Source organism: Phragmites australis, chromosome 1, assembly GCF_958298935.1.
Source record: "Phragmites australis chromosome 1, lpPhrAust1.1, whole genome shotgun sequence".
Lineage (NCBI taxonomy): Eukaryota > Viridiplantae > Streptophyta > Magnoliopsida > Poales > Poaceae > Phragmites > Phragmites australis.
The window spans coordinates 15,233,333-15,252,678 of record NC_084921.1 but is presented as its reverse complement, the minus strand read 5'-3'; the positions used below and the strand labels follow the sequence as shown (position 1 = coordinate 15,252,678).

At 40.9% G+C, this 19,346-nt stretch overlaps 1 protein-coding gene across 2 annotated transcripts; it reads left to right on the top strand.

The window, feature by feature from the left end:
• The first annotated feature begins 5,375 nt into the window (after window positions 1-5,375).
• LOC133910984 (uncharacterized) lies at window positions 5,376-9,852 on the top strand. Of its 2 annotated transcripts, none has more exons than XM_062353229.1 (6): window positions 5,376-5,755; window positions 5,842-6,044; window positions 8,435-8,654; window positions 8,736-8,821; window positions 8,896-8,987; window positions 9,156-9,852. In XM_062353229.1, exons 1-6 carry the CDS (start codon window positions 5,510-5,512, stop codon window positions 9,392-9,394), a joined length of 1,086 nt encoding a protein of 361 aa, XP_062209213.1. In that variant the 5' UTR covers window positions 5,376-5,509; the 3' UTR covers window positions 9,395-9,852. The 2 variants fall into 2 exon arrangements, with proteins under 2 accessions (XP_062209213.1, XP_062209206.1); XM_062353222.1 differs by having other exon boundaries at window positions 8,417-8,654.
• The last annotated feature ends 9,494 nt before the right edge of the window (window positions 9,853-19,346 follow it).

Genomic DNA, 19,346 nt, shown 5'->3' with positions numbered 1-19,346 from the left:
GTAGGTGCAGTGGTAGCGTCTCTCGAGAACTCGACTGCCAGTCACTCTAGGCTCTCTCACAGGGACTCTCATCTGAGACTGTAAAGCTCTCTTGGGTTGTAGTGCGGCCTTCTTTTTGGTAGGCTGTGGTGTGGATTTCTTATTATTGAGTTATGGTGTGGTATTGATTTTGGATTTCTCAGCTTCTAGGGTAGTAGATGTGGTGAAAATAGTCTTACTCTCCCTATTGTAAGCCACCCTCTCAAAACCCAACCCAAGAGCCAAACTCGCCTTATCGGCACACATCTTGGTCTTGGCCAAGATCAAATTCATTTGTCCTTGCCTTCGAAGTATTTCTCCACTAGAGAAAGGAGATACTCATTCTCAGCTAAAAGCTTCTCAACTTGCCCTCTAACCCAGCTGAGTTTGTCCTGAAAGATGATACAGGTGGGACAATTCGGCTGCACATCCTTCGAACTCCTAACACTCTCCAATCTAGATTTCAACTCCTTGATGCATATTGCTTTCAGTTCAACATCCTTTGCAAGCAAAATACAATTCATGCAGGTAACTAAGAGAGTGGATCTAGACTCCTCCTTAGAGAGCTTCTTCTCAGCAGTCTCAAGTCAACTGGCAACTTGAGCATGCAAAGCCTTAAGCTCAGTAAGTTCTATCATAACCACCGAACACCACTCACACTCCTCATCATCACGCCTAGACCTAAGTAATGCAAGCTTAGAAAAAACAAACTCATACTTAGGTCTAAGCTCTTGCAACTCATGCACAACTTTCTTAAGTAAACTATCCTGGCTAATGTGAGCATCATTCAAGGTATCGACTTGGGTGGAAAGCTGGTCGTAGAAAGGTAATACCTCGGGGGGATCAAGCTCGGGGTCGCTGTCGTTGTTGTCGTCTGCCATGAAGCAGAGGCCAGTGAGGTCCTTGGCCTTATTCTTGCTCTTCACCTGTGGTTCATCCTCTTCTGAGCACTCCTCCTCGCTTGAAGATGTGTCGATGTTGCTAAGAGCTACCATGAACGCCCTCTAAGCCACCTTGGTCGCCTTCTTGGCCATCTTGTCGTGGTTCTTCTTGAAGAAAGGCTTCTTGTTCTTCTTCTTGTGCTTGTCATAGTCGTGATCGCGGTCTTCCTTTTTTTTGAGTTTGGGGTAGTCCGCCTTGAAGCGGGTGGTGTCACCACACTCAAAGCAGGCACGGGAACTGCCCCTCCTCCAGTCTCGACGGTTGTTGTAGAAGAGGGTGAATTTCTTCACAATCAGTGCAAGATCCTCATCATCAAGCACATCCACCTGCTCCTTTGTGATGGAGACCAAGGAAGACAAAACAAATCTACTAGATAAAGTGTTAGCACAAGAAACACCAACTCCAGACTGGTTGCCACCGCTAGGTCCGGAAACCAACGCCATATTCTGATACAGGGGGTTTCCGAGACCAATCCGAGCCGTATTGGTTATCTCGGTGGACTTGATCTTACTGAAGAGTTCATCACAAGTTAACATGTCGTAACTTGATAACTCTTCAATGCTCGAGATCTTCACTTCCCATATGCTACAATCCAGAGAATAGAAAAGCTTGATTGCTCTCTCGTGGTCAGAGTAAGGTAAAACACCAGTTGATTGAAGATTACTAACAATTCCATCAAAATGAGCAAACATGGCATCCAAAGACTCTCTGGGGCCTTGTACAAATATTTGATATTCTTGATTGTATGTACTTTGGTGTCTGACTTTAATCTAATTAGTGTCTTACTGAAAGACACTCAGAGTAATCTAGATCTTCCGGACAGTACTGAGGTGTTGAACCCTGTCAAACTCATTCCGACTCAGGCTTATGAACAAAAGATTTTTGGCCTTGTTATTGGCCTCATACTGTTCAATTTGAACTTGAGTCGTGCGAGCAGCAGGGATCTCGTAGTTGGAATCAACTACCTCCCAAATTACACTTCCTTAGCTTAAGAGATAAGCCTCCATGCGCACCTTCTAGTACGAAAAATCGCGACCATCAAACAGCGGAATCTTCCCACTTCTCTCCATATCGCCTACGAATCATAAAGCCGATTAAGGTCAACAAGTGATCAAACCGGCTCTGATACCCATTGTAGAAACGAGATTGACGACTAGAGGGGGGTGAATAGGTGCCTCAATAAATTTCTTGCAAAATTGATGGCCTTCTCCTATTTGGATTACCCAACACACCTCAAAACTCATGCGAAAGCAAAAATAGAGAGAAGTTTTAATAAGAGAAAATCGAGACAACATGAGTCCACAAATGGTATATGAATTATAGGTTTCATTTAAGATCAATCCATGTGTCTTAGCACTCGAAAGATCACAATTTGCACAGTAACAAAAAAAGATGAACACAGAGCAACAAAACTCTCCAAGTTGATTATCTAAAGGCAAGGGAATTCAAGGCTCCATCACATAAGTGTATGTACGCTAATTTTATGCCTCTAGAAATAAGAAGAATGACCTCACAATGTGCTAAAATTTCAGCAAAAAAAAAAACCAAAATAAAAATCAAAACCAGAAACCGAAAAATTTGCAAAGTTACAAGAGAACCAATAGAGAAAAACTAGAAGAAGAGGAATTCAAGCATATGCAAAAACATAAACTTCATTACTCAAAGAGGTCAGTCCTATTTTAGGCGGATTATAAAGATTTATCTATCAAAACTCTCACCTATTACATAAGCTAAGCACTCATTCTTCTCTCCTTTAAAACCCTAACTCTAAGCTCTCAAATGGGTGTTACAAGGGGGATCAAGTGGCTGGTTGAAACTCTCTCATAGTCCTACCCCTCTATTTATAGGTCTAGAAAACTTGATCTCTAAGTTTCCTAACTTTTTCCCGAAATACCCCTCTTTTGTAGTACACCCTTATCTACCATCGAAGTATTTTGATCTATTTTTTCTTCTCCATTCATCGAACGACCACAGCGCCTTCACGACTTAGTTTCGTCTCGACGCAAGTTTTGCGGTGGTGCCACATACTACTCTAGTTCTCCCACAATTTTGAGGTCAAACTGCGAAACTTCTTACACGTTTCTCAAAGTGTGACTCGTCACCTTGCTTATACCTTAAGCAAGCATTTCAATATCGACGTGTATACTCCGTCATGCGATCTTGACCGCCGACAAGTCTTTCTCGCTCTCGATCCCTCAGGTCGCTTTGTCACGTGTACTAGCATCCCTTTCGCTTGACTTTATTAACATGCCGTCTCCATCCGTTTTCTATACTTTGCTTGATCTCCACGTGTTTAGCTAGAATCACTCTTGACTCCGCTCGACCTCCTTGATCGTCTAGTACCAAACACTCCGATTAAGCCCGATCATCCCGTCATTGACCGCTGAGTTGCATCCATTATCTGTACATCATGAGATAAGCAAACACATATCTCCAACTCTAATTTCAGTCAATCCATAATCAATATGCTCAAATAAAATTCCAAATTAATTCAAATCATATTAAATCTCATGCAAAACCGAAAATCATCAAACCAAATAAATATCAATGCGAATCACTCCTGATGAATAAACTAAAACTTATTTTAACTTAGTTTCTCAATTTATTTTCATATTCTGTTAGGTTCACATCGGCGTCGAACAATTGTTTGTGAGCAGTGTGGATTCCAAGGTAGCTTTGAAAGTTACAGCTTACCGTTTCGATCAAGTCCACTACGAGAAAAAAGATGTGGGCAGGAAGAAGATGAAAAACAATCATAAATGTGTCTGTCTTTTGGAGTGGTAATATTTTCAGTTATTCGAAAGAGGGGAATTGTTCAGGAATTTTAATATTTAAGTCAAATTTGAACTAATTCCTAATGATTTGGATCTCAATCTCCTATTTCCGAACAGACCCTGAAACGTAGCGGTTAACTAATGTAGAGGCTAGCAGTTGAAAGAAAAAAAAAATTGTATGAGTAGTTTCTTAAGACATTCGATAAAATTACCACATAAGTAAATATCAAATTCTAATAGTTTCATTTTTAGAATTCAACGGTTTATTTTCTAAAAATTAACGACAATATGCTAATCGTCCACTGTTTTTCAACTAAGCTAGGACTTTTACTTAAAAAAGGGTTACCTAACCTAAATTTTGTAGTTTCTATGAACTTAGCCAACACGTTGGTTAGGTTAAGTTACGATCCACCCATGCGTGGATTGGATTTGACCCTAATCTAACAAAAATTTGCTATTGTGGTCACATATGTGGCGGGTTTTGTATAGGCACGTTCAAACTTCGCTTTTGCTAAGATACAAATTTACGTAAAACTCCATTCTTTTTAGTCGCAATAGCAAAATCTACTAGAAAAAAAAAATCTAGGCAATGCTATATGCCTATATCACAACAACCATAAATATGATCTCCGTAGTTCACCAGTTACGACCATACGATCATTGATGTACTTAAACTAGCTGAGCTTTTTTTTTTCCAAAATAAGAAGAAAATATTTTATGTCCATTTTGGTGACCAAACTGTTTCTAGTCTCTCGAAATACTCACTCCGTTTAAGAATGTAAGTATTTTGTTTCAAAAAGTTAAAGTTCACAAGTTTTAATTGATAATTAGTTAATTTATATTTATGATTAGTATATAAAATTTGTTTCAATAAATTTTTATTTCAAAGTATTTTTAATATGATGTTGATTTTATAATAATTGACAACATATTTTAAGAGAAATTGAATGTCAAAAAATTATTTTTATGATGTTTTCAAAATAAAATACATGTTACATTTTTTAACGGATGAAGTACATAGTAATTACGGTGGAGACAAAAACAAAAATGTAGTCTCAACTAGGACCCCATATTCTATTTTTTTACATCAAAACTATCAAACAACACTGTCATTTACGCCTTGGAACTAGTGCTAGATTAGAAAAAAATAATAGAGTATCCCACTTATTAAAATAGAGATTCAGTGTCCTACTTATTTGATTAGTGAGTGTCTATAGACTTAATATATACGATAAATCATTAAAAAATATAAAATTATTCGTATTTTGTGCACTTCCACCTTCAACATAGGTCCGCCTCTGCTTGGAACCTAGGAAATATGAATTCTAAACGGTCCTTGAGCAAGGAAATAGGTGAAGTCAATATGAGATCTTGGAAAATACTATAAGTGAGAAGCAAATACTACTCCAGTTAACTAGTACTACTCCATTGTCGCCAGTCGGCGCCTAATCCATCATTCCCGTGGGCAAATTTTTATTCGCACGTCCTTGATTCTTAGAAACAAATTTTATAAAATCATATTTAAAAAGATTTTTATAAAATTTTATCTATTTTTTATCTAATAACTAGATTGAAAAAAAATAGAAAGGTAAACACATATCATTACATATATACAATTTCTTCCTTACTCTCCCTCCCCCTCCCGCAGCAGCAGCCGCGCCTTTGCCTCCCCTCCCTTTGCCTCCTCCCCATCCATCTCCCACCAGGCCGCCACCTCCCTCGCTCGCATCCAACATTCGTGCACCAAAGCCGGCTCCGGCGCCCGCCCCGCCGTCATGTCCGTCCCCGGCGTCGCCTCCCCCGCCGCCGAGCGTTTCTATTGCCCGCCGCCCCGCCGCCACCTCCTCAACAAGCAGCAGCACCCACCAACAGCAGCGGCGGCTGCGGCGACGGGGGCCGAACAGTCGGCGAAGCCAACGCCCGAGCTACGGAGGGACCCTCCCCCGCCGCCGCCGGCGACCAACCTCGAGAGCTTCATGGCCTCCACCGCCGTCTGCGTGCCTGCGCGGCGCCTCCCCCGAGTGCGTCCTCCAGCGCTTGCTGCTCGTGTTTTGGTGTTGACGAGTGACCACTGACGGGTTCGGTTGGACTGTTTGTGGGCTTGCAGATGAGCACACGGGAAAGGGGAACAGGCGCGGCGTACTACGAGCTTGCAGATCTGTGGGAAGCGTTCGGGGAGTGGAGCGCATACGGTGCCGGCGTGCCGCTGTTGCTCAACGGCGCGGACGGCGTCGTACAGTACTACGTGCCCTTCCTCTCGGCTATCCAGCTCTATGCCTCGACCTCGCCGCCGCCGCCATCCAGTAAGAGGTATAAGAAGCTGCTTGTTTTCTTGAATGGCACTGTCATTGAAGTGGTCAGGGTCAGTGTGATATTGGTGGTTTCTGTTCATTTTACACGATGAAATTCTCCAAAAAAAAAAAAGGAAGATTCGCTTGATGTATTTGCGTCTACCTACGGTGAACGGTAAATTCATATGGATTGACATTGTGGACAATGACTTCCCCGGTTCTGTCGTTCTGTGGATATGTTAGGCCGAGCTTGTTTGAAGGGGTTATTACCTTTTCTTTCCTTTTTTTGTCATCATATGTGAAATGGGTGTTTTTTCCCCTTCCCTTTTATTTTGGCTTGATTGTATATTTTCTAGAAATACTGAAGTCAGCTTCTTCTACGGTACTAGTGGTTGTAAAAAGTATGCAAAACGTTTGAACGGAATCACAATAAAGTATAATATGGAGAAAATGGAGGAATGCATTTTGTTTTCTTTCAATTAGGAAAAAACCGAGGTGCACATCTGGCTGCTAATGAGTAGCGCATGTATGGTGCTAATTTAATCTTTGTAAGGTGAAACATATCACAGAATCACTTTGAAGAATGGAATTCATCGTAAAAATACAGAGAAACGAAATCACTGTGAAAGTTTATCTATGAAAGAAGCTTTCATACTTATAATGTTGCAGGAGCTTCTGTTTCATGGTCTTGCTAGTTCTATGGAACTAATGGAAAACGTGTTATCATGGACACATTCATGATTAGGCCAGTCGAGGGCTCTTCCTGAAACAGGATCCCTTTGTTGATTCTTTAGAGATTATAATTGTTGTTGAGGGTCTTCTTTAAATATGATAGTGATCATTCCCTGGTATCTTACTCAAAGCGTGTGATGCTAGATTTAAGCACGCAGTATTACTAGCTGTGGACATTCTCTGCAGTTCATGTCAGAAACAAGTCTGAATATTTTCCGAGTTACTGTAGTTAGACTTGGTTAGGCATCAGAATGCACCTTTTTGTTGAACATTTCTTTTTCTTCAGAAAAAAAGAAGCTCTAATACTTATAATGTTGCGTGAGTGTCTGTCTCATGGTTATTGCTACTTGTATGAACTCTCCATTCCTGCAAATTCCGCATGCCAGCATTCTTTAGAGGCTTTAATTTTTGCATGGACTGTGGAGTCTTATTTAAATGTGATAATGTTCATTCCATGTTATTTACAGCAGAATGTGATGCTAGCTTTAAACGTGCAGTAGTACTTGCTGTGGGTGTTCCTTGTAGTCCATTTCAAATGCAAGTCTAAATATTTTTGTGTAACTGTAGTTAGACTTGGTTAGGTATCTGAGTGTATGTTTTTTGTTGAACAAAATATATTTATTTCTTTTTCTTCAGAACAACAACATTTTTTTTTAAAAAAACGACTAGTAATAATTCATGCAGGGTATATTATCCAAGGTTAAACACCAGACTTGTGAGCAAACCAATCAGATGATTGGTTCATCGGTCCAACCGCTGTTTTACCAATCAGATTGCGGTTCAGTAATAGTAATAGTATTATTGAAAACCAGAGCATAACACTACTTCCTTGAGAAGACCATGGATCACAGTACCATTCCTCCTGGCATCTCACCGACTGACTGGCAATCTGTTTCCAGCGCAAGTTGCCTACTACCGTGGCACAGAGGTACTGTGACCGCCCCCGGGTCAGCCAAAGTTTCAGCGAAGCTGGTAAATCCCCAAACCAGCACAAGGAAGCAGCCGTGAAAGCTGCTCCTACACCTCGAAGAATTGCTTCCACACCCTGCATCACATTCCTGTAAAATGCATTTAAGTTAATGCCAACTTTTCTGAAGGATGGTGAGCATCTATTATTTTTAATCATCTGAGTAAGATTATACAACAATAGTTTCACTTGGAAAATTGATTAAAAAATAGGTTGTCAGAATTTTTTGAACGTGGAAAGCTGATTATGTGACTGCACTGCTTGGTCTTATTTAAGTTGCTGATCACATAGATTTCAGCTTGGTTGATAAGTCTTTGGTTGGCCTCCCTCAAAGTTGAAATTTATGTCTGGGACAGTGGGACTTCCCTCAAGTGTTTCATAACTTATAAAGCATAGTTTTCCATAAAGCTTCGGACTCGTAATTATTTGGATTTTAATACGGGAGCATTTAAGTTTGACTATGGAAAAAGCTAAACAAAAGAAACTAGTTCACATCAAAAAAATTAGTTAGCAGTGACATACAGATTAGAATGCTTGCTTGTGTTTAGTTTTCAGTCAAGTGGAGATCTTAGAAAAGATGTGTGATATTTCTTCTGTAGTACATCCAATGTCACGATGATTGTGTACTCTTATAGTCAACTTTCCCTATATGACAATGATTTTTGGAAACTGCCTTTTGTTTTCAACTGTAGACGATTTGGTGAAGACAGTGTTGGTGACAATGCCCCAGACCCAAGCAGTGATGTAAGCAGTGAGAGTGACAATGAAAGGTCCATTGGAATATCAGCCCAGTGTTTAGCAGACAATATTTGCACTGATCTTGAAGGTTTCTCCAGTGATGGCAATGAGTCTGGCAAGCAGGAAAAGTCCCCTGTTTTCCAATACTTTGAGCATGATGCACCATATGGAAGACAACCTTTAGCAGATATGGTATGTCTATTGTGGTTCTTGTCCAACCAAATGTTACATTTGTAACCTAGATGACAGTTTTTCTTTTATTAATACCCACAGATTTCAGTTTTTGCAAGTAAGTTTCCTGATCTGAAGACATACAGGAGCTGTGACCTTCTGCCACCCAGTTGGATTTCTGTAGCCTGGTACTTCCTTCTACCCCTTTAGCTATTGATTCGTTACTTACATGTTTGTCTTACGCAATGGAAGTTGAGTGCAGGTATCCCATATACCGGATACCGACAGGACCCACGTTACAAGATCTGGATGCTTGCTTTTTAACATTCCATTCACTGTCAACAGCACCTGACTGTGAGCACTCTTGTTTCCTCTTGGTGCAAATCACTAGGCTTTCTATACAGTAATTGCATTCCCTGCCATGTACAAAATAGATGTCTAGTTGAATATGAAAAGAAAGAGTACAACCTAAAGAATTATGATTCTGGAATCATTCACTAATTGAGATGCAACGTTGGGCAGGTAAGTTAAGTGGGCGTCCTGAGACAAATAACTTCCATAGCAATACAATTGCTGATATTCCAGGGAAGATCACCTTACCTCTGATTGGTCTAGCTTCTTACAAATTTAATGGTTCCAAGTGGATGTCAAATCAGCACCATGAGCAGCAGTTAACTACATTGCTTCAGAAAGCTGCTGATGACTGGCTTTGCCAGCGGCAAGTGGATCACCCAGATTACCGCTTCTTCCTCTCACACTAAAATGCATCTATATGCAAGATACCTACGTTTTGCTGAATACCACAGCTCGATGCCCACTAATTAATGTTTTAATATTATCATTGCCGGGGCTTCATTTACGTTACAACCCTGTATTGATATATAGGTCAGGATTAGTTGGTGATTGTTTTGGAGTTTTGTTGTAGGGAGCTAGTTAGACATAGACCTCCTAAATTATTTCTGGGTAGCAAATAAGGCGCTTCAGGATGGATGGTGTGCAGCTGAGCTAGGTAGGCGGTGGATTGATTGGAGGGATGTACATCGGTTTGCTTCGAGATGGTTCTTAGATATAGTGACGATGACGATAATAAATTATGTTCAAACATGTTGATTTTCGTTGGGACATCTTTGGTAGCCCTCATTGGGTTTGATATATTGTAACCTATATGCACGAGGAGTGCGAGACTATAATGATATATCTACTAGTTTGATAGATTATACACCTGCTGTTTTCCTGTGCTCTTTCTTTTCCTTGAAAACTCTGTAGTGTGAGCCTGAAGCTCCACCAGAATTGGAATATACGTACTAGTTAACTGAAGTGGTACATGTCAGCTTTATTAGGTCTGAACCATACTCTGGGTTCGATACCACCAGTGGATACCATTACATGTAATATCTATAGATACCAATACTTATTAAAATTTTATAATTACATAATGTATTACTCTCTTAGACCTTTTCTCGTCACTGCACTCTACCATCTTAAAGGCCAATTAGTTTTTGGTACCGTGAAAACGGTTCGGATTCGGATGGATAATGATCTTACTATATTCGCATTCATAGTCAGCGGATATTGCATGGATTTGGATATGGCCGAAGTTAGAAATAGAGCGGAGTCGAATCAAAAATGGACTAAAATTGTTGGATATTATGTGTTGACACGGTCGTGCAAGTAACAAGTAGTGTGATAGTAATTATGTCTGTTAGTGTTAAGATTGTGTGGATTTTATTTTCATTCTAAAGCCATTATCATCTTTATTGGGATAAGTTTTTGTGAGTATATAGATTCACATGCATAACCAGAATATCACTTAGAGTACTGTCATCATATCATCAGTCGCCAACGTTTTTTTTAGAAGAGATGAAGATTTAAAGGACTATACAGATCTAGGCTAGTAGATATAAAATAAGATATGCATATCACAGGATTCAATTACAAGGAAAAAAATTGAGAGCTATTTTTATTCTTTTCACGCAAGCAAGAGACATGCACATTAGCACATAGAAATATTATAGATTTTATCAAATGAGCATAATAGAACAGTTAATAGTTAGCAGTATAATTCAAATTAATGCATTGCATAGATAGATAGATAGAATCTATACTCTATTTCATAGATAATAGCTAATATTGGTCTAGGTCAAAAGCAATAGGTCTAAGTAAAATGCGAATAATCTGATCTAATAATAAGATAATCTGTATCCGTCAAATTTTTACAATACCATATTATATATATATATATATATGAAACTATTTATATCCACATCTATATATGCTAGTATATCTAAAATCTTACTATATATGCACGGATCAGATCATAAACTATCTGTTTTATTTTTATCCCTAGCTCTAGTGGTTCAAATGTGCAGCGTATTTTTATTATCGAACATATTTTTTAAGATATGGACACCTATCGTTAAAATATTAGACCCATCACTATCAGTGGCAGTGGCAGCACCCTACATTTTAAGGTTCGATGGGACATTTATTAAAGTAAAGATTTCCACTGGATCATACAGTTTCCCGGCAGAAAGATGACACCAAACTGAAAGGCTAAAACAAGCATGCACGAAAAAACACAAGAAAAAAAATGCACACAACAATATAGCCACACTGGCAGTTGGCGTGTAGCGGCTTCCCTTGAGCGACGGACACCTCAAGCCTCTCCTTTGTCGTGGCTCACGTCTGTCGCCGGTGGGCGGCCGTGGCCGCGGTGGCACGGGCTCGGGCTGAACGTGGTCCGAGTCTCCGACATGGCGCTGACGCCGCGAGCGCCACTGAGCGTGCTATCTGCTAGATGATGATCATTATTAGTGAAAGATCTTGTATCCGTTATTTATATTATGTTATTAATAATAAAATATTAGTGACGAGTTTTGATCCATCACTAATCACAGTTATTCATGACGGATCACAATTGAAATCCATCACTAAGGTGTGTCTTTTATGATCTGAATACATCTGTTGTTCGTTACTAATCAAAGTCATTAGTGATGGGTGTATTTACCACCTGTCACTAAAGACTAGATCATCAGTAATGTCTGTATTTACCCTATATCACTATGACTCAATCATCAGTGACACGTGACGTTTTCTCTTGTCACTGGACTCAGTCATTAATAACGTGTGATGTTTTCATCCGTCACTAATGTGCTCATCCCCTTAAGGGATTTACCTGCTTCATGGCTACATCCTGAAGCAATATTAGGATTTGGCTATCGTCTTCTTCTGCAAATAAGGTAATACACATCCAGATATACACATTGAGATCAATCATAACATTCATGCCATAATCATCATGCATTTCAAGATATTCACATTGTAGGGACCAAAGTCACAAGATATACACATATACATAATCAAAATGTTTAACAGCGCAAGTCCACATCAAGAATGGAACTATAAACTACATAAATCAAAAGTGCAATCACAAATTACACAAGTCAGAGTGTTGTCTCTCTACAATGGAACTCACCTTTCGATGATATGACTTTTGTCATTATGAATGAGGCAATTCATCCTCAAATATTGAAGAGCTCAGACTCCTCAATGTTATCGTCTGATATGCTGAATTCCTGCTGAATGAAAATAGTAATAGAAAAGGTTGAATTCGAAAGAAAAAGATATAGTAGTATAGTATTTACAAATATTTTTGCTAACACTTACCATGAAGGTAGTCTTGGATCATTTGGATCATACTTTGGATCGTAGCACATATACATGTTAAAAGCCCTACATGCAAAGAGGGATCTACTTTCGTTTTTATCCACCTGTGGCTAAGGATTAGTCAACATTTGGAAAAAGTTTGAAAAGTTCAATATGTAATCTAAGTTATGAAGAACTTACTCGTCGAGGATTTGTTTGATTAAAGTATAGTCACATACTCCTCGTTCGCCTTGACATCCTACTACCGGTCTTGATAAATTGAGGTACCAGACCAAGTTCCACTTGGGGGTAATAATCAGTAAGATCGAATGGTTACTCGTGTTGTGGGCGGCCATCAGGCAGTCTTTCTTCGAAATGTGGCTCATTTCCCTAGCCACATATCCAACAAAAAAATTTCCTTTTGGTTCCATCACAAAAATCGTCATAATTTGAGGATCAAGGAATCCAACGGGCTCCTTCTTTCTGGTCTCTTGCATCAAGTGTCTATATGTAAGAAGTTAGTTAGGTTAGAAAATTAGTGGTAATAATTAATGAACGTCTAGTTTAAATGACTTACAATGTCCAACATTGCAATAACCTCACGTCCAGGCTATCAAGGTTAAAGAGGTCATATAAGTCATTGAAGCTCACACTGACATAAATGTCACTATTTAAGAAGTGACAATTTTTTACTAGACGACAACAAAACTCTTCTTCGCTTTACAACCTTGTAGTTAATAATTATGCAACTCGACACAAGGTTGTCCCACCCTCCATAGTGGATCTGCCATCAACAAGGCCTTCCCAAGCTGGAATTTTGGATTATCCTTAGTCCAAGCTACTCCTATCACGTGTTTATCGGCACTTGAGTCCTTACCAGAGGACTTGTACTTCTTCGGTAGCTACTTATTGGATCCTGGCTTGGACTTCTTCTTCTCTGGGCTATCCTCAGGTTCCATAGCTGGAGATGGCGAAGTGGGCAAAGGCAACACAGATGGCTCAACTCGAGGCTAAGGTTGGGGTAGGGAACTTGAACGTCTAGGCGAATCGCTCCTAGATGATTCTGTGTGCACTAAGATGTCCCCCTCTTCTATTGGATCCTTTGAAGATGAGCTTGACCCAATTTTCGGATCTCATCATGAGAGGGGGGGGGGGAGGGGACGGGCAAATCTATGTTCACAACATTGGTATGTACAAAATCCATAAAAATCACGGCATAACCAAGACGTATTAGGACTGTATGTAACACCTAGACCTCTGGATGCCCTTGACCCTTTACAACCACAATTTGGTAGCCACTAGGTCTTATGAGCAGCGAGCATGGCGTGGACCCATCGAAAAGGTCTATAGTATCTGGCTCTATGGATGAAGAGAAGATAGATTGTTCGATCTCCCTGAAGGATTGACTACTCATGTGTTCAGCAATAGGGCTATCACTTGTTGGTGCACTAGGAATTACGACTCTATATGACACAAACCTTTGCATAAGGTTTTGATAAATGCTCTCCGTGATTGACTGGGTCCATTCTTGCACATCGATTGGTCCTGATCTCTTCCTCTTCTCATGCATCCCAACGTGTTTAGGGAAACCTAACTTCCAGCCCCGGAACTGGACACGCCTCGTAGGTGGATTGTGTTGCTATTTCTTTTACCTTTTCAGTGATTGACTCGATTTTGCTGGATTTGAAGATGATTTCTCCACTATCTGACAGCTTACCCCTCGCTCACAAATACGATTGAGATTGTCCTGAGAATTGCAACCAAGGATTCTTGCGACCTTTATTTGCTAACTTTTTATCCTTCGCCTGCCATTTCTCCCTTGTCCCCATGTACCTGCCTATGCCCAGGTTATAGTTCTGTTTATTCTTTGCCCGAAATTGCTTCTTTGTGAACTCTCCATTTGTAACGCCTCTGAGTTCTTCAACCTCACAAAAGCTTCCTAATCCTCCATTTTTATATGTGGGTACTTGCTGAAGGGTTCCAACCCTTTTACCATATACTCTGTTCACAAGCTTGCTCTTCTAGCTTTTCCAAAGTTTGGCGATTATTATCATAGCAGCCACGCAACCCTTCACCTTTATATTCTTGGAGAACTCCTTAAATGTATTGATGCCATCATTGAACAAGACGTTCTTTTGAGCCACAGTGAGGTCATCAAAATTCAAAAGGGTCAATGGCACCCTCTCCCGAGCATTAAGACATGCAAGCTTCTGCAACCTCTACAGGGCCTTCTTCTCCATAGGGATGCTGTCATCATCGAAATCCATAATAGTAATCTTCCCTTGACCACTTTGCTTGTGCCCTTGGCCTTCGTACTATTGCTCTACTGGGACCTGGTTGTGCAGACGTCTAACTAGGAGTTTATCTTTCGTCAGAGGATCCCAATGAAGATAAATTGGCAGACATCTAATAGATATAAATATGCAGATATAATTGTATAAGTATTAGTAACTATATTCATTTTTATATGAATTTATGAAAATATGGTGTATTTCTTATCTAAAGCGAAGATTCCTATCTAATTTCTAATAGACAAAGATAGGTCATAATCTCATTCGAGGATATGTGGTCCGAGTAGGTATCCATGCTCTTGTACGGTTCTAGAGAAAATTTCGATAGTATCTCCCTATTCTCCAAATACACGTCTCGGCAACAAGTCGAGAGGGTGTGTATCCAGAGAACAACAGGGAGATACTACCAAAATTCTCTTTAGACCCATAAAAAAGCACAAAAACCTACTACTTGGGTCACGTATCCTCAAAATATCCAAAGTATGTGGATAATTTGGGAGCATCTTCTTATAAATATGACGAGTTGCCAAGTCATATTTATAATCAAATACTCCCGAACGGGAGATGTCGTAATAGGTTACGTAACCTAAATTTATTTTTGGGTTTTCCTTACAAATTTAGTTTTAATTTCCTAAATATCATCATAAAAAGCAAAAATAGATAAAAACATATGTATTGAAGCAAAAGCATCATACTGCGCATGTTGGTTAAACAGACAAGCAAAATATGCGAATAGGATTTCTGGATAGTTGTAAAATATGCGATAATATGAGCAAAAATAATATTTCAACAATAACAGTAGAAGGGTAAATACACAAGTAATCTATAAACATGATCTCAGAAGCATTGAACAGAAGCATATCATGAATAATTGAGCATAACTATTGCTCTTTGATTATCAATTCGATTGGCCCCAAGGCTTATAATGTCTCTGCTCCCTAACTGTCTAAAAATACTTCACCAATTGGGCAAGATAACAATACAACTAGTTACTAATCCTGAAAAATTACTACTGCTCTACACAATATAGCCACCATTTTTCAGAGAACAAACTATCAGTACAACACAAAACCAACTAGCATTCAGGACAATGTAAAGCTCATGACGAACTGCACTTAAACGACTCTCTGAATAATTAACCAAACAAGAGTTTCTCAGGCTAATAGTATAACAAAAATATCACCAAATCAATTAGTATGTGCTAGCAGCAGCAGTAATCCAACCAAACCAACATGGCAGCATGCAAAGGATATAAACAAGAGTACTGTAAGAATTTTCTGATCTCAAAATTTAACAATCATCATCTAGCTAAGTACATCCTAGTCAACAAAACTGTCCAGCATGACAGCACGATATGGTTACCTTGACAGTAGAGCACCCGAGCGTCAGCGAGGAGAGGTGCTAGGCATCGGTGAGGAAGGGATGACGGGAGGCCTACCTCGACGAATGAGGACGATGGCGGTGCAGAGCACAGTGGCGCGGGCTCCTCAGCATTGGGATGGTGGTCCTCGGCGACAACGATATGGGCTCCTCGTCGTCGGGGTAGTCGGGGATAAGGGCGTTAGGGAAGACGGCATCAAGGAGGGGGACGGGGATGACAGGGAGATGACAGTGGCATCGAGGATGGCTGGGAGAATGAGGGGGCTCCTCAGTGACAGAGTGTAGGGGCCTTGGTGTCGAGGTGTCGAGGAGGAGGGGCGGGGCGATGAGGAGGAGAGGGCAGCAACGAGGAGAGCTGCGAGCGTCGAGAAGAAAGGTATCGGGGCTTAGGCAAAATCAGGGGGCTAGAGTTCTTAGCCCTGTTATATATACACAAGTTATTAGTGACGGGTGATAGCTTTGACCTATCACTAATCCAATATCTTGATTTCGAGCGGCAATGCATCGTGGAAAGTCATTAGTGACAGGTAATAGCTCTGACCCGTCACTAATGTGAAAGTTGGAGATATTACTAGAGATGAACGTCAGATGATTCATTGATTGCCAGAGATGAACGACAGACTATTTTGGGAAAAACACTGAGATATGCATGCCGGATAAACCGATGATGAGAAAAAGAACTAGTTGGACAATGAAATCATTAATGACGGGTTATAGAGCTGACCCATCACTAAGGATTGGTCTAGATGCGTGATCAGGAGGTGTGGTCGTGACATGTGGTCGGGGCATGTGGTCAGGAGGTGTGGTCTGAAAGTCAGTAATGATGGGTTATGTTTATGACCTATCACTAATGATTTTTAGAGGGATTTTAGTATATATTTTTTTAAGAATGGAATTTTTTTCCTTCTAATTTAATTATTTTCTTTATAAATAAATTTACAATTGCATAATTTCAAACACAAAATCATCTAAATATGACCCATACTCATAGTCTGATATTGGTAGCTATGATCAATTTCTCACTAAAAAACCACCTATATTCCGCGCTTAAACTTGTAAGAGTAATGAGAATTCAATTAATTTATACATCCACAACAGAACTTAAACACATGATAAAATTTAGACTAAAAACTTAACTGACCTTTTCATTAATTTAGGCTAAGTAAGATCATCACTTCATCAGTTATAGTATACAAAAGAAGGTCCAGATTAAAAAAAAACCATCCGAACTGCAAAAGGCTTCTGAATCCAAATTGCTAAATTCGGATTACCATCCATAAACCTAGGTAAGTAAGATCATCACTTCATTAGTGTCATCGTCGGAGTTGCCACCAGCGTCGGCCATCTCCTCCTCCTCCTCCTTGTCAGTGTCGGAGTCGCCACCCATCTCCTCCTCCGCCAAGAGATGTGTGATGGCCTCGTCATTGACGATGACCTCTGCCGTTTCATCTACTAGATGAGTTCCTCCTCATGGACAGCGTGAGCGGTCGCCTCATCGTTGGCAATCGCTTCCTCCATCTCTTCCTCCTTATTCGTCTCCATGGCTAGGGCGGGAGTGAGTAGAGTGAGAGTGAAGTGGTTGAGGGTGCATGAGAGTTATAAGGACATCCATCATATATAGTGAGGGGTGACAACTACAACCAGTTACTAATGACTTTCATATTAATGACAGATCTCTTCACAACGCGTCACTAATTAGGAGGCTACATTTAGTGACGTGTGGTCTCTATACCCATCACTAATTAGAATGCTACATTTAGTGACGGGCTTTGAGGTAACCCATCACTACTATCTTCAGTGACAGGTTATTCTCTCACCGTCACTGATGAAGGGTCATTAGTGACAAGTCTTGGTCGGGTCTAGGTCGGGCCACAAATTAGTGACAGGTTTTTACTGGATCTGTCACTAATAGTATATTAGTGACGCATACTGAAGAGTTGTCACTAATAATATGCCTCCTTTTGATAGTTTCTTACGTAGTAGGACTGGCATTTGTAGGTGAGAACATGACGCGGATGCCCTGAGCATTGCACGAGCCCGCTAGCGCGCGAAAGCTTGCGTGGCCAGAAGATGCACGACCAGGAGGGCCGGAAGGAGTGCTCCGGTGAAGATCCTACCATTGCTTGGCTAGTGCCTGCTGTGTAATGAGTGGGGGGAGCATATGAGGGGTTAGGGTTTAGATAACTTGCTCCGCCATACACATAGATAGATATATTACAAGACAACTTGTATCCTATTTGGTGCGTAACTTGATGGATAGCTGCATCTCGTGAAACCAATTGTGACATACTGTGTGGATTCTTGTTGTGAATCCTGGCACCTGCGTGTGATATTTCGCCTAAATCATACGAACGAAGATCGTTTTGCTTGTGTAGATAGATGGATCATGGATACGGGTGACTCGTGAATCCAAAATAATAAGGAAATAATGAGTAACAGACAATACAGCGAAAGAAGTTATGAATCCATGCCAAATTTTGGTCTAAGAGTGTTGGGGCCAACCTGAATAATGAAGGCACCTCTAAAAGTAAGTGTATGGTACTTCCTAATTGGGGCGTGCACATGGTATTCTTTGTCTTTAGTAAAAGGTAAAAATATAGTTAGCGTTGCGCTTACCCTGCAGCTGCGTGAGCTTCAGTGACCGCACTGCCTCCCATCTTATACACCCCGCGGGATCCGACTCACCCTCCCGGGAGCGAGGTGGTACTAATCTCCCCGGCGCGGTCTCCTCCTCCCTCTCGTACAGTAGTAGGATGTTTAAGGCCCGCCTGCACGCGCGCGTTTGCTAACTGGGCTGCGACGTGGGTTGAGATGAGTTGGGCTAGGAACTCATTCATGGGCCTTCTGTGCGAGCAAAGCTAAAAACCGTGCTCGTCGGCTGCTCTCCTCGCCTTGCGCATAAGGCCGCGAGTACCCTTCACCCTCGCCCAACCGCGACCGTGCTCCGCCGTGCCGTTGTTGCCGGTACCGGCTGCCACCGCCAGCCGGCGCTCTTAGTCCGACTCCATGGCCGCCTTGCTCCGCCACACACATAGATAGAGATATTACAAAGACAACTTGTGCTGGCGTTTAGAGGGTTTAGGAGCTGTTTAGTGCTGAGCCCTGAGATAAAGTGATGGTTTAGTGGAACAATGTTTGTAAGGGAAGTCGGTATGTTTAATCTCCAAGGTGAACAGCTTCTGGCTAAGAGATAGAGCTGTTAAGTCTCCAAGGTGAATAGCCTCTGTCTAATGGAATAATATAGGTAAGGGAAGTCAGCAAAATGGATCTATAACTTCAGAAAAAAGATTGGCTCTGAGGACTAAGCTCGGGGTCCTGGCCCCGAACCCGTCGGTTACTGACGGACTGCTCGAGCTTCTCGCGTGATGAGAGCGGGCCGCCGCGTGCCGGCCGAGGG

Excerpts from the sequence above, each read along its gene's own strand:
- LOC133910984 (XM_062353222.1), top strand. The coding sequence starts at position 5,510 with ATGTCCGTCCCCGGCGTCGCCTCCCCCGCCGCCGAGCGTTTCTATTGC. Across the intron at positions 5,756-5,841 it reads CTGCGCGGCGCCTCCCCCGA|ATGAGCACACGGGAAAGGGG; the intron begins GTGCGTCCTCCA and ends GTGGGCTTGCAG. Across the intron at positions 8,822-8,895 it reads AGTTGGATTTCTGTAGCCTG|GTATCCCATATACCGGATAC; the intron begins GTACTTCCTTCT and ends AGTTGAGTGCAG.